Source organism: Alosa alosa, chromosome 12, assembly GCF_017589495.1.
Source record: "Alosa alosa isolate M-15738 ecotype Scorff River chromosome 12, AALO_Geno_1.1, whole genome shotgun sequence".
Lineage (NCBI taxonomy): Eukaryota > Metazoa > Chordata > Actinopteri > Clupeiformes > Clupeidae > Alosa > Alosa alosa.
In genome coordinates this window covers 18,489,993-18,506,026 of record NC_063200.1, presented here as the reverse complement: position 1 = coordinate 18,506,026, position 16,034 = coordinate 18,489,993, and the positions used below count along the sequence as shown (strand labels likewise).

Below are 16,034 nucleotides of genomic sequence, written 5' to 3'. Positions count from 1 at the left end.
CCACCCTAACCCCGTACTACCAACCAAACACTGGCACCATCCTTGGACTCCTAGAGTTGACTTTTGACCCCTTGGGTTTGGGAAAGATTCTAGGGTGAAATAAGGGAATGTATGGGACTGAGAGGCCTCGAACATCCTCACTGCTGGGTCACAATCACCAGGTCAATGATGCTCAGCCCACAAAATCACCACCGCCACCCCCTGCTCTCTAACTTCACCTGCTGGCTAAAGCACAGACCAGAGGCCTCGAATCTTAGGTCCCGGTAGGCTTCCTCAGCCCCACCGCCATGACCTTTACCAACACTAGCTCCAGTAACAGAATATTAAACAATTATCTTCATTAAAACGAGAAAACAAAGAGAGAAAACAAAAACTAGGTATTCTACAGATGGCAGAACTCCCTTTGCCCACCAGAGGGCGTTTCTTCTGCCCGTTCCCATTAAGACAGGCTGAGGCGGAAGGATGGCAGAGGCATGCAGCGTCCGCTAACGCTGACTTATTCTTTTGTTTTTGGCACAGGCCTCCTCCACTAAGCTCTCCCTCATTGCTCCACAGAAAACTACTCTAACGCATCTTCCTTTGGTTAAAAAATGAACAGATTATTACAGAGAGAGAGCAACAAACAGGAAGGAGAGAGAGAGAGAGAGAGAGAGAGAGAGAAAGAGAGGGAGAGGGAGAGAGAGAGAGAGCACAAAAGCTTTTCCACACTTCAAAGATGCAGCCTGGATAAAATTTCTCCAAAGCCAATCGGTAACTTTAGAGGGCCATAATATATGTATGTGTGTGAGTTGTATATGTGTATGCATGTAAGTGTGCGTGTGTGTGTGTGTGTGTGTGTGTGTGTGTGTGTGTGTGTGTGTGTGTGTGTGTGGATAAGGCTCGGTGATGTTCACAGTGGTTTCAGGGTGTGTGTGGAGAGGCTGGGTCCAGCTCCAGGCACTGATCGCAGACCAGGTGTGGAGACCAGGTGTGGCTTCCGTTTTTTTTTTTTACTCGTCATGTTCATGTTCTGTGTGGTCATGATCTAGTCAGGTGTGGCAAAAACAGCTTCCTGTGTGGATGGACATGGACACACACACACACACACAGAGAAGGGGGACAAAGAGCAATAAAGAGTAAGCAAACATACATATCTGTATAATTATAATACAGAATTATACAATAAATAAAAATAATCCACTAACTATAACAACTCACTAAATGTAACACATACTTTCAGTATATGCCTCTGAGTTCTATGTTGCATAATACCTTTAACCCGATCTGATGAGGCTTCCCTGATGGGAGCCAAATTGGGACAGCACGTGATTAGATAAATGTAGTTAATTAGGTTTACTTGTGAGGTTCCATGTACAAACTACAACAGGCTCAGTATAAAGGAGACGTGCTGCTCCAGATACTCTATTGGGCTACCAGCTCACTAAAACTCTACACATGAAGGAAACCGAGCTCCAGTTACTTAACAGAGAATCCAGTTGTTTTGGAGTTGCAGGGGTATGGTAGTGGTGGGGGAGATTGAGGTGAGGATGGAGGTGATGTTGGTGGTGACGGTGGTGTGATGAGAGTGATGATGGTGTCTAGTGTGGTGATGTTGGTGTCTGGTGATGGTGGTGTAGGTTGTGTAAATGTTGGTGTAGATGTTGGAGGTGTAGGTGTACTGTAGGTGGTGTAGATGTTGGTGTAGCTGGTGTAGAAGTTGGTGTAGGTGGTGTAGATGTTAGTGTTGATGGTGTAGGTGGTGCAGATGTTGGAGGTGTAGATGTTGGTGTAGCTGGTGTAGATGTTGGTGTAGGTGGTGTAGAAGTTGGTGTAGGTGGTGCAGATGTTAGTGCTGGTAGTGTACAGTGCCTATAACAAGGATTTCACCCCCCTTGGATATTTTACCTTTTATTGCTTTAATAAATGGAATCTTCGTTGTCACTCTTTAATGTCAAAGTGAAAGCAAATTTCAAAGAGTAATGTTAATTAATTAAAGAAGCCCTATGCAGGTCTGGTTATTCCTTCGCTGTTTCTGGGTTTTCGCCTGATTTGGGCTCGAATTTTTCACGACATACCTCCCCCTTCAGCTTCGGTAGCAAGTGACTGCTACGCTAAACCCCCACTAGCTAGCGAGCTAGCCATCAAGAAACCAAGCTAAACACATACAGGACTCAAAATAAAGAGCAAACACATTGTTCAAGAGACTATCAAACCACATTACAAAAACGAAGTTCATTCAAGGGTAGGCTACTTACAATTTCAACAGCAACAAAGCCAAGTCGGAGTCTGTTTTGCAGTCTTCTTAGAAACTAAAATCTGACTACATTTTCGAGGCACGATTGGATACTTCCGCTGAGTCACATCCGGATTTGTTCGGACTGGGACCAGAAAGTTGCATATTCGGTTTTTCCGCGGAGAAGGGGAGACGAAGCACCCACCAAACGACCCAAAAAGTGTTGTAGAACCATCAGAACGACTCTCAACCTGCATAATTAAGGTCATTTTTGCTAAAATTGTTGCATAGGGCTTCTTTAAAAATGTATAATGCAAAATAAATATAAAGTGACTGACCTAAATTAACAGTGGTCAGCCAATTGGTGCTAATAGTCTCACAATTAGTGAAGATTGCCTAAGTGCAGTGAATGTGTATAGTAGTAATATAAAAAGACACCTGCGTCTGGAAGGTCCAATCACTGGTTAGTCAGTGTTCCTGGCTATGATTCCACCATGAAGACAAAAGAACACTCCAAACTCAAGGAAAAGGTTATTGAAAAGCATAAGGGGATGGATACAAAAGAAAATTCAAGTCACTGAACATCCACTGGAGTTCAATGAAATCCATCATTAAGGAATGTAAGGCAAATGTATGGCAAATCTGTAAAATTGCCTAGAGCAGGCAGTCACCACAAACTGAGTGACCGTTCAAGAAGAATAATGGTGGGGGAGGCCACCAAGGCACCTGTGACAACTCACAACTCACACTGTGACAACTGAATAAGTTAAAAGCTTCAGCAGCTGAGATCGGAGAAACTATGCATACAACAACTTTTGCCTGAATCCTTCACTAGTCAAAGCTCTATGGGTGAGTGGCAAAGCTCTTATTAAATCAACTAAAGTTAGCACAAAGACATGTGGGAGACTCCAAGGTCAAATAGAAGAAGGTTCGACGGTCTGATAAGACTTAGATTTAGCTTTTTGGCCATCAGACCAGATGCTACTTTTGGCGGACATCAAATACTGCGCATCACCAAAAACGCACCATCCCTAATTTGAAGCATGGTGGTGGTAGCATCATGCTGTGGGCCCTGGAAGTCTTTGTAAAGGTAAAAGTAAAATGAATTCAGCAAAACATATGGAAATCCTTGAGGACAATCTGATTCAGTCTGCAAGAGAACTACGTCTTTGGAGAAGATTTACTATCCAGCAAGACAGTGAGCTTAAGCATACAGTGAAAGTAACGGAGAAATTATTTAGAAATGATTTAGAAGACAACAAGGTGAATGTTCTGGAGAGGCCGAGTCAAAGCCCAGACCTCAATCCTATAGAAAATCTGTGGCTGAATTTGAAAAGGGCTGTTCACACCCGATCCCCTTCCAACCTAACAGAGCTTGAGCAGTTTTGCAAAGAAAAATGGAGTAAAATTGCAGTATCAAGATGTGCAAGCCTAACTGAGACCTATCCACGCAGGCTCCATGCATTAATTGTGGCCAAAGGTGCATCTACTAAATGCTGACTTGAAGGGGGTGAAAATGTCTGCAATAGCTTATTTTGCATTATATATTAAATTATTATTCTAATTAATTAAAATTACTTTGTAGAAATCTGTTTTCACTTTGACAATAAAGAGGGGATTATTGTGAATTATTGTCAAAAAGGCTAAATTAGGCCCCAGCTGTGGCAGAACTGGCTGGGGCACCTGCACCGTACGCCGGCGACCCGGGTTCGATTCCCACCCTGTGGTCCTTTCCAGATCCTACCCCTGCTCTCTCTTCCATTCGCTTCCTGTCACTCTCCACTGTCCTATCATTAAAGGCATAAAAAGCCCCAAAAATATATACTTTTAAAAAAAAAGGCCAAATTAAGTTGATCAAGATACCATTTATTAAAGCAATAAAAGGGGAAATATCCAAGGGGGGTGAATACTTTTTATAGGCACTGTAGATGTTGGTGGTGATGTTGATGTAGATGTTGGTGGTGACTGTGGTGATGGTGTTGATGTAGGTGCTGGTGGTGTTGGTTACCTGTTCAGGGGAACAGTGCTCGGCTTCTCATCTGAAGCTCTTCTGCTGCTGCATCAGACCCACGTTCTCATACACCCTGGAGCTGTCATCCCGCAGACTGTATGTGACACACACACAAAGGTGTTTATTTGTGCTTTTGTTTATTTGTGAATAGAAGTTCAGCAAAAATGAAGCAATTGGAGATCTCAGTTTCATGTCTCATATCTGTCCACAAGGAAGAATGTGTGTGTGTGTGTTCATCACAGCTGTATGTGTGATTCACTCTGGGCAAGTTGCCATTGGGATGCAATGTGACTATGACTGTGTATAATGGTGTGTATAAATGTGTGTGTGAATGGTTTGTCCACAGCTGTATAGTGACTCACTCTTAAGAGGCACATATCGAGTGGCAGAGTGTGTGTGTGTGTGTGTGTCTCACTCTGGGCACGTTGGCATCGGGGTGCAGGGTGGCAGCGGGCTCTGGTCCCCCGCAGTCAGGTCAGAGAGAGAGTACTTAATGTTGGTGTATTCACGACCTTTAATCTTGCTCTTCTACAGGAGGTAAAGACACAGACACACACACACACACACACACACACACACTGAACTATTTGCTTCATTGTCAAACATCTTCAAACGATGAGAACAATTGGCCACAGTTGTAAATCTTTGGTAAAATGCTTTTATCTGAGTAGCATCATGATTAAAGTTGATGGGTTTGACCACAACATATTCCACTTAGCAGCAAAGACATGCACAAAACGACTCAATCAGTTTTTCCAGCTCTAATTTGTTTACAAATATATGTCCACCGAGAGAATGATAAACAAGTACAATATACACCATATAACACATTCATACTAACACAGACTCACACACACACACACACACACACACACACACACACACTGTTCCTCCTCGATGCGGCGCTGCAGCGTCTCAATGTAGTGCTGGACGGCCATGTAGATGAAGCGGTACTGAGCCTCTGTCTGCACCATTCCTGAGCGCTGGGAACGCACCATCTGGATGGTCTTAGGCACATCGATGTCACAGTCCACCCCTGCACGGACACACGCACACACAGAGCGAGAGAGACTGTATTACTGTATGCCAAAAAAAAAAAAAACTTTGCACATGCCAATCAAAATACTTCTGTCTTGCACCTGACCTGTTGTGAGAAACTGATTTCCATAATAAAAAAAAAAACTATGTGCCAAACATTTTCTGAACAGTGAATTATGAGGTGAAACTGTTGGTCTGCACACTGAATAAAAGATGACTGCAAAAACACAAAATTAGGAGTAAACATTTTCAGCTTGCTGCTATCACCATTGCTCATAATTTAGTCACAAACAAACTCTCACCTCTTCATTTCAACTGTGGTTCTATGCACCTGAGCTGACCTAAGTAGAGCAGTTCAGTCCTTTTTTGAACAGTGACACACACTCGTGTCTAAGGAATCGTCCAGTACACAATCAATGTTGCCAGTCAATGCAACGGCTCACTCACCTTTCTCTCGGATGACGTCAATGAGGATGTCGATCACAATGAACGTTCCAGTCCTTCCAATCCCAGCACTACAGAGAGAGGGATGAGCGAGGGATGAGAAGAGACATGAAAAGAAAAGAAAAACTCGTATAACGATGATGGTGTCTTGCTGTCACACCAGAAAAATAAAACCATAACAGTATCATGAAGCAACATGAAAAGTTTGCCATAGAGCTGTAACAGCTACATCACAAAAAATTAAAAACAATTGACCCACTGGCAGGAAAAATGGCTCTGATCAGTAGCCAGCCAGTACAGCTCTGAAATGGTTTATGATGTCAACCGCTACATCTCTATAGCCATATTAATTAATGTTATAACATCTGTTATAACATTTCCTCAGTTTTTGTACTAGCCCAGATGCAATGACTGAGACTAATATGTGTTGAAGCAGCAATGTTGCACTACATAGAGGGGCTGATGTACTTAGTAGTCTGGTCTAGTACTCTACCAGTAAGTGGTCCAGTCTAGTGCTCTACCTTTGCTCTACCAGTAAGTGGTCCAGTCTAGTGCTCTACCAATTAGTAGTCTAGTGCTCTACCAGTTAGTAGTCTAGTGCTCTACCAGTTAGTAGTCTAGTGCTCTACCAGTAAGTGGTCCAGTCTAGTGCTCTACCAGTTAGTAGTCTTGTGCTCTACCAGTAAGTGGTCCAGTCTAGTGCTCTACCAGTAAGTGGTCCAGTCTAGTACTAACCTGCAGTGAACCACTATGGGCCCCGGCTCCAGGTTGCTTTCCTCCTTCAGGTTCACCTCCTCCAGGAAGTCCAGCACGCCGCCGGGGTCTGTGGGTACACCATGGTCTGGCCAGGCACGGAAGTGATACTGCCACACAGTGCGCTCTGTGTTGCCCTGGTAAAAAATAAACACAAGCACACACACAGACACAAACACACACACATTATACAAAGTAATCTCAAATCCTACCAAAGCACTTTTGGTATCAATCTCCCCTGAAAATAGCTGCATCTGACCTTGACAAATGAGCTGCAGCCATCATTACACCCACAGCCAACAGCGGCTAGTCTGACTGTATGGGAAACGTCTTACCTGTCCCACCTTGGACAGCTTCAGCTCTCTGAGGGTGTAGTCATGTGCTGTCGTCTCCTTGACGTTGCGCACACGCATGGCTCCGTACTCTTTAAGGGCGTTCATGTCAGGCCAGTACTTCACACACTTACTCTGTGGACACAGACACAGACACAGACACTTACTTTAGAGGCAGGTTGCAGGATAAGACCTGACCCTTAAAAGGTTAAATAATTTAGCAGCCACTTTGGGGCCAAACTCATCATGTACTATATCATGGGCAATGACAAGTGCCGGCAATAATCTAGATTTCAGTTTGAGTTAGTGCCAAGTCTTGGGGCTCTGGGGATTCATTAGCCACTGGTACAAATGCAAACAATAACACTACACTGACACTAAAAGTTAGCATTTTCCATTACTTACAGACAAAATTATTTTACTACACTACTTTTCACTGTGGTATAAATGCCACTGCTCATCACTGGCAACGGTGTACTCTCAACTTCCATCAATGTCATGGGTTAAAATCAACGTCAGAGGTTGAAGCAGCACCTTTCCCCGCTCCACCTCCTTGGTTGTCATGACGATGACGCGGGAGTTCTCCTGGAAGACCATCCTCCAGAAGTCGCTGATGGTGTTCTGCAGGCAGCCCTGGGTGGCGATGTAGCTCTTCTTCATCTTAGCGTTGTTGCACTTTGCATCGAGCTCCGGCTGTGGGATCAGCACACACAGAAAAACAAGAAAGGCATCACGTATCTGACAATTGAAAGAACGTTTTTTCGTAAATTTTCATAATGTTCTATGGACACCAACACTGCGTATGTGGATCTATAAAAACCACTGATATTCTTCACAAGATAACAAGAATCAGTTGAGCTAGAGAGAATTTCACAAAACAAGATTTCTGGGATGGCCAAATAAATGCAACCAGTTGTGTTAAGCCAAAGTCCTTTTAGGCAAGTCCCTCCACTCGGCGGCCATATTGCAACGCTTTTTGGGCACTTATCGGGCATCTATTTCGGGTAGAACTGCGTGTGCGCATTGCTACACGAATCACGACACACCAACCTCGCTCCAGCTGCGAGATCACAACACATAATTGGCACGATGTATTCACAGCATACCACATGATTGGCATGATGTATTCACATGTCAACTTTTGGCGGCGGAATGGGCGGAATATGTGTAGATGACCGCCATGTTTGCGTTACAAATTAACCCTATACATTTCTATGGGAGATTCTTTAAGTGTTGTGTCTCCTCATTAGAAAGTTTGGATTTGGATTCCATTTAGGATTTGTATTGGTGCAGACATCCTGATAACTAACTACTTCTGATCTGTGAGAGTTCTTTGTGATTATGTTAAGTGTGGTCTGGTGTGGCCACCCTAAATGAGGCACATGACACTGGTTTCTCTGTTACCATTATAATGTTGGCATTGATGTAGTCCGAGCCAGATTCACTGGGGTCCCCGTCTCTCAGGACAACCCGCGTGTGGTCAACTGTGATAAAGAGACAGACAAGGAGTGTCACCCAAGAAGATAAAGCATCACAGCGCACGCACACGAGAGAGAGAGAGAGAGAGAGAGAGAGAGAGAGAGAGAGAGAGAGAGAGAGAGAGAGAGAGAGAGAGAGAGAGAGAGAGAGAGAGACACAGCGAGAGAGACACAGCGAGAGAGACACAGCGAGAGAGACACAGCCACACCCACAAAGCAATCAAGTACACAAATAACTGTCGGCATTATGTCCAAACGGAGATGCATACAGCACCAAAACAAAAAGATGCTGAACGGACATTCACACACTACATACTGTATACATATGGGTAACCTTAAAACTAGACAGGTTTACATCATGTGTCCTTTGCTTAGGGATAAGACGCAACAGTTTGAGGTTCTACTTACAGGGGAGGATGTTCTTGTATCGGTTCTTGTTTTTGTTCTCTGGTCTTTGCCCTTCTTTTCGGCTGTACAGCAACTTGCACTCCTGTTGTTGTAGAGTCTGTGACAACGCAGAGGGTGCATCAGTGTGCGGTGATTTAAGTACATGACGGTGTGTGTTTGGGTATGACTGAATAAATGTGTGTGTGTGTGATAAAAAGTACAATACTGATTTTTTTTCGTATATGTGTATATGTGTATGATACTGTGAGTATGTTGTGTGACACTGTGTGTGTGTGTGTGTGTGTCTCACCTCAAACTCCTCCCAGAAGCCCTGCTTGACCTTGTCGGTGGTCTCGGCGAGTTTGCTCAGCTCCCGGACCCTGCTCTCAATCTCTGCAGCGTTGATGCGTGTCGTGTTCAGGGGCTTCACAAGGACAGGAGGACATTCATTAGTTGTTAACTCGAGTTGATCAGGGCCACATAATCAGTCCCTTCAGTCAATCACAATTTGACCAATTTGCGTTTTAATGGGATGGTCATAAATAATCTGTGACTTTTCCATTGAACGCATTTCATAAAGGGTACATATACAACGTCCATTCACTGTGGTGCATCTCAATTCCACCTTAAATCATTTTCATCCTCGCTTGTTTTTGTCCTCTTGCATAACCTCGGTCCACTATGCTTCGCTACTGGGGGGTCGTGCAACATTCACGTGTTGTTTTCTGTGTCTGCTGACGTAGTTATCGCCTTTCGGGATCATCTGCCATAGCTACAGGGCTATGGTAAGGTCATTTCATTTTCACGGTCACCCTTTTTCTCTGACGTAACCTGACTTTTTATGTAAGTACATCTGTTAAGCCTGACTTTTTAAAGCAACATTTTACCATTATTAAGGAAAGCTTTACTATGTAGCTAGGAGGAAACATTCTCAAATTCCATGACACATGGTAAGGGGACATTACATATGTCCCTTCCCACTAGCCACCCAGGACGTTATGTATGTTTCTTAAATAGTTTACAGCCTAAGCACATACATATTTTTTTCAAAAAGTAGCAGAATATTTTTCAGAATGTGCACAAATATCAGCTTGGAAGCTTGCAAAATTTTTTAGAGCTTGTTAGTTTTAGACGTAAACTCAGACAAAGGCAAAGCCTCCAGAAGGACGAACAAATGACAACAATTTAACCAAATATGATCACTTACAGCGCAGACCTGGATGATTTTTTGTTTAGTACACGTGATTTCGCTCCAAGAAAAGCACATACTGCGCAGCAGATGGCTCCAATTTTGTCAGTATGTCTGACTCATTTTGACATAATTTCTAAATGCATGACGCCATGCTGTTTGTGTGCTTTACCGCTGTGTATTACCGTCTCTTTAACCCATTTACTCCTAAAATGCCTGCTAAAAACGCCTATAGAATCCTATGGCATTCTAGACTAAATAACCTTATTTCCTGAGGGTTTTCTGAAAACATACTAAAAATTGTCAACGTCTACCAAAATGTAATATCTAAGCCTCTGTAGCACCTAGAAACATGAAATAAAAAGCATGCTGCGCTACGCAGCATCCAGCGGGAGATTCAATGTTGCGTCATGCAGCATCCAGCGCGAATGGGTTAAGGGCCCATCTACATGACGCTGTTTTTTTCTTTTTAACCAATGAATTTATTTTATCGGTTAGCGGTGCTAAGTGGTCATGGGTACCTGTTTGAGCTGCAGCACTGTGCCCAGGGTCTCCACCATGGGGTTCTTCTTGTAGTGCTCCACCAGGTCCGTCAGGGTGTCAAACTTTTCACCACCTCCAACGTCGTACTTCAGGTCATGCTGCTAGACACAATTGCAAAGGCCTGGCTTACATCTTGCTCCCAGTATTAAAAAGATGAAAACACATATGACCCAAATCATTCACAGTAATTTAGAAAGGGTGCTTGAACTTCCCATACCATGATTTGGAATAATCATGAGCTAAAGTCTCATGCTCTTAGGCAAACACATGCATGGACTTGGTTTACTTCTTGCCTACGCCCATCTGATACACATGGAACTGTCAGGGATTGTTTTTTTGTTTTTACAAAAACACAACCATATAACATATGCTGATAGCTTTTGTTCATCTCAAACACAATGTAGCCAGGTGAGATGTTTACAACTACATGACCTTTTATCAATCCAGTTGCAGTAGGCCTAGATCCCAACCACAATTGATGAACTGTGATGAACTGATTGTTTTTAGAGATTTTAGAGGTTTTATATCAATGCTACAGAAACTTTTTAACCTCTGTAGCACCAGTGCTACTTGCAAAAAAAGTTAACGTACAGCCCTGAGTAAGTTATGGGAAACTAAACATGTGCAGATACTATGCAAGCCCCTTAGGGATATTGGGGAGGTACCTAAATAGAATTTAAGTGCAACGATTCAGTTCAGTTTAATTCATGAACGGATTCCAGCATTGCTGCTATAATACAAGGCACATCACAAAATAGGCATACAGCTACACTCAACATTCTCCCTTACCACAACAACAATCAAGCACCGCCACATGGTACCGCCACATGGTACCGCCACATGCATAGCTACATCTACATGCATATTTCCACTACATACAAAAACACAACTGTACTTGCTGAACATTGCCTTGGCAACATTCCCTTTCCTACAGCTGACAAAGAAACAACTGCATTTGCATTACTAAGACTATACATTACTAAGGATATATATTACTGCATTTATATTACTAAGGCTATACATTACCGCTGGTTCACCATGTCCTCACACACACACACACTCCTAACACTGAAGACAGACCTTGTCCACAACCACACTTATACCCCCAGATAGCTACATAGTCTGTGCTCCAACTACAGCAACTAATGCTGTACCCCACATGACACCTACAGCTCACCACATTTGCATACCACATTTGCAGTGCATTTTCATGCAGAGTGATCTACTGTTCAGGGAAGGCTTATATTTCACCAGTTCACAGACAACTCAAACTACACCTTTAATGTTACTGACCAACACACACACACACGTACCTGACAGCGGATCATAACATGGGTGACCTTTGGCTTGCTGTCACTAGTGTCCGTCTTGTCGTCGCCGGTGCGTACAGATAGGACAAAGTCGCCAGGATGGCTTTGGCTCTCGCGCACCAGGAAGCTGCCATTCTTGCCTTTCTCTGTCAGGAGCTTCTCTGCCTCCCGGCCTGACAGGTGCCCATGAAACCACCTGCAGCGGGTTAGGAGAAAGATCAGAGAGATCTCTTACAAGAAGTAAACCCAGAATGACACACAGACACAAAAGTTACTTGCACACAAAGTTGTAAAAAAAAAAAAAGATTGGAAATAACTTTGTTGTTCAACAGCATATTGGAAGACTAACATGCAAGCCTGCATATCCTACATGAATGGATATGAATGCTTCCTGGGGTTGTGGTGGTGGTGGTGGTGGATTAAATCTGATATTTATTGCTTTAAAAAGAGACTGACCGTTCAGATGTGGGGTCTGCGCAGTTGAGGGGATATTTGAGCTCAATGACATCCCCGTTCTTTTCTTTCAGCTGCCCATGATGCTCCATGTAATACTGCACCAGCTCAGCCAGCGTGGCAAATTTCTCCCCTCCGTACAGGTCATAGTAGTCACCTGTGTTCTGGATCTTGATGTGAGTGACCGCCCCATTTCGCCTGTAAAAACACAGGGGTTGAACAAAACTTCCAAATCTTACTCAGAAATCTATTGTCTGTTTAACGCAGCAATGTCAGGCTATACTATTAAAGGTGCTCTAAGTGATGCTGGGTAACGTCACTTCTGTTGACTTTCAAACAAACCAGAGAGCTAGTTCGCTACTTCTTCCCCCTCCCTCCTGTGCTGCTCCCGTGCAATTGAAACTCTCCTAAACGCGCATCTTGTCTGTGATTTGCTGGAACAGTTTGTTATGTTTTTATGGGCTAGGTTTGCCCAGGTTGTTTTTGTTGCTGTTTTTGGTGCATGGATTCCAGTTGCTTCCAGTAGCAGCAACTGGAATCAATGACTGAATCGTGACTGAATTCAAGATGGCGGCGAACGGTAAACTAAATCGTCTTGTAAATAAACTACCAGTGCTTTTTCAAAGTTCTCAATGTCATTTTAAATGTCAAGGCCCTCAGAAGTCTTACCAATGAAGTGTGGAGCTACTTTGAGCCTCGTAAATGGTGTAAAACAGTGATTTATTTGCATGGCTAGGCCGATGCCCAGGGCACCCCCATCGAAAAACTGTTGGTAGCATCGACTAGCTAGCGCCAGATTTCTGAGTGCAGGGGACAAGCCGAGATGAGCTATGAGACATACTTTCACACTCGGTATCATGTTTCAACACACTTTAGGTTAATATCACACCGGAATTCTCCTTTAATCAACTTTAAAAGGTTGGGGTTATGTGGGCATTATCTGGGCAGTGCCCAACTTCCTTTAACTCAGGGGGGTCAGATACATATTAGGCAGTGGGCCGGATTTGTTGGAATGAGACCTTGTGAGGGCCGTCATTCTCATGGCCATTTCAGCACGGGTATTAGATTGTTGTTTGATCATGTACTCCTTTACTACACCCACTAAACAAATTAGCCAATAAGCCCTGAGAGGTTACACTGATTTTAGAACAGCTAAGAGGTGTTGCGTAGACTGCCTAAAACACCACTTAGCTGTTAGGCTGTTCCAAAATCACTCCAAGCTACGGACTCAAGTGGCTTATTGCTTTTCTAAAACGGTTACTACATAATATATCTGGCAATATTTCATAAAATAAAGGCACAGTAACATGAAATTATTTATTCATAGATAATCATTTTTCCGCCAAGAAATAGATTCCATCTATCTGAATGGTTGCCAAGCAATGTCGAGACGCATCTACTTTAACTTTAGTGTCAAGTTATGGTAGAGCAGTAAAATAGAACAAAATGCGGTCAAGGTGTATGTTTGTGCTGGATTTTACAGTGGCATTGAACGCAATTCAGCCAATCATAATCGAGGACTGGAACTATCCATTTTAGAACAAGCTATATAGGTGTACTATGTGCTGCTGTCGTATTTCTGCTGTCATATGTGCTGCTATTTCTTTTTTGAAATACCCTACCTCCCATATCTGTCTCTTTTTTTTCAGCAGCATGACAATACAGTCACATATTTATATTTAATGTATAGACCCTTTCAACAATAAAAACAAAAACAATGCTTGAACGTTCTATTTGGGCCCAAAGCTACTTCCTCTGCATTAAGATAACATATGGAATGTTAAAAAGGAAGTCTTGTGGGGCCAACTATGATGCTGATAATGGAACTCTCTTGAAAGGGTCCATATATTCCTTCCTGAGGATGGTTTGATTAATTTTATTGTATCATATAGATATTACTTATTACACATATACGATGACAACTGGAGTCAAAACATCTGGGGAACCTGCTGGTGGGCCCGGACGGGATCCACCTGATCGATTGTTGTGGTGTTTGAATGAGCTTACCAGGGGGACAAGTACGGGGATGCTCACCTGACAGACAGCGTGAAGTCACCAGGATTACTCTTGCTTGGCCTGGCCAGAAAACTGCCATCCACCCCCCGCGTAAGCAGTAGGTTCTCGGCCTCCACTCCAGTGATGTTTGGGTGGAACCACCTGATAAAGCATCACAGATCACATCACCACTTAAGTTTGCACAGTAACCTGCCCCGCGGGAGGGGCGGCACCCTCTTATCATTCACAGAGGTCTCGCATCCAGACGTGCAATTACACACCAAACTTAGCTACAGTGCTCTTACTATGTGTTTTTACCATATGAAACGTACAGTACGTCCAGAACCACATACTGTTTTAAGCCTGACATCTACCAGTGCGAGGCATTACTTTCATCATTCCACTGATGTAGCCACAATACATCCGAAATAAATGCAGCAAAATAAGCGGCTTGCGCAAATTCCCCCCAAGACTGTACCATACTGTTACCGCAAGTGCCTAGTTTGTAAATTGGCAATCAGACAATTGGTCACCTTTTTCCCTTAAGACTGCAGTCATTGTCAATTATCCATTGATGGTAGTAGCCTATGGTAGTAGCCTAATTTCAGCGCACTGTTGGGTCAGAGTGGTGGGATACCATGGGTAGCGTCCTGGCAATACATAAGTTAGCTTGACCATAACAAAAATAGCTAGCTAAGTTGCAACTTTTTAATAGCTGTAAGACACTAAGTACCAAGCTACATAAACGGTTAACTCGTTTGCTGACTAGAGTGTATGGAATCTATTACCTTAATGGCAGTTGATTAGACCAAGTTTTTGTCTTCACCACAGCTGACAAACATGAACAGCACAGAAACTACTGAGCTAGCTAGTTAGCTACATTTTGTACGTGATGCCTTCCCTATATTGGCTGACTTCCCTATGTTAGCTAGCTAACAAGCTATAATGGCTATCTAACATTAGCTGATTCCGCTAGCTAACATGTTCGCTACCCAGATATTTTTAAGAAAAACACAAACGAGAGGGACAGCGGGCCTGAAGAGAAACCACTTTTGCCAAGATAACCTACGCGACTAACAATAGCTACCAACACTAAACAAATTTACGGCAAAGCCAAAAGGACAAAGGGTACCAATACTGCACCATTTATGAGTCTTTTTCGTTTTCTAAAATCTTACCTACGAGATGTCATATTTTTCTCGCCTCGTATTCGACTGGGAGAGTTGCTTCAACTTCGCTAACTGTTGACAACTTTGTTTTTGTAGCGCCGTTTATGTCCAGAGAAATTGCCACATAAGGCTAAATGCCCGCTCAGAACGGGTTGTGGTAGAGTGACATTTGTTGAAATTATAAAGAAACAAAAACGCTTAGGCCTCGGTCTCATAGACCACAGCAAGTCGATTTTAAAACGTCACCAAATATGCGACAATTCCGAAGTTTGACCTGCGCAGTAGAATCACAAGCGCACCCGAGCAGCCAGTCCGAGCAGCCCCACATCACACTGGCACTGCTGGAGAAAAGTAACATTGGGATATATCATTACTGAAGTAAAACATGAGAGAGAGAATGAGAGATTGAGTACACCACAATCAGAAGACATGTTAATCTGTATGAGCACACCACAATCAGAGGACATGTTCATCTGTGTGGGTGCAATGGAATTATTGTGTATATTAATTCGATTTTTTAGCCTGTTGGTATTTCAAATGTAGATTTCGAAAAGGGAGGTATTATGTAATTCAATCCATTTCACAGCACTTGCACAGCACCAGATCATATGAAACGTCATCGTATGCGCATGTAAAGGACTGTTTTCCCTCCTAAACAATGTATCTGTCTACACACATTAGACTATATATGATCAAAAATATCTGTACTGTAGACAATGT

At 43.1% G+C, this 16,034-nt stretch overlaps 1 protein-coding gene across 2 annotated transcripts; it reads right to left on the bottom strand.

The window, feature by feature from the left end:
- Positions 1-805: 805 nt before the first annotated feature.
- On the bottom strand, positions 806-15,580 carry ptpn11a (protein tyrosine phosphatase non-receptor type 11a). Of its 2 annotated transcripts, none has more exons than XM_048258676.1 (16): positions 15,324-15,580; positions 14,185-14,307; positions 12,154-12,348; positions 11,701-11,893; positions 10,366-10,485; positions 8,966-9,079; positions 8,677-8,773; positions 8,195-8,274; positions 7,325-7,483; positions 6,794-6,925; positions 6,441-6,595; positions 5,709-5,776; positions 5,110-5,259; positions 4,639-4,753; positions 4,221-4,317; positions 806-1,051 (listed from the first exon to the last, which is right to left on the bottom strand). In XM_048258676.1, exons 1-15 carry the CDS (start codon positions 15,335-15,337, stop codon positions 4,248-4,250), a joined length of 1,785 nt encoding a protein of 594 aa, XP_048114633.1. In that variant the 5' UTR covers positions 15,338-15,580; the 3' UTR covers positions 806-1,051; positions 4,221-4,247. The 2 variants fall into 2 exon arrangements, with proteins under 2 accessions (XP_048114633.1, XP_048114631.1); XM_048258674.1 differs by having other exon boundaries at positions 7,325-7,492; positions 15,324-15,579.
- Positions 15,581-16,034: the final 454 nt, after the last annotated feature.

Excerpts from the sequence above, each read along its gene's own strand:
- ptpn11a (XM_048258674.1), bottom strand. Across the intron at positions 12,349-14,184 it reads GACTTCACGCTGTCTGTCAG|GCGAAATGGGGCGGTCACTC; the intron begins GTGAGCATCCCC and ends GTGTTTTTACAG. Across the intron at positions 6,926-7,324 it reads AGGAGGTGGAGCGGGGAAAG|AGTAAGTGTGTGAAGTACTG; the intron begins GTGCTGCTTCAA and ends CTGTGTCCACAG.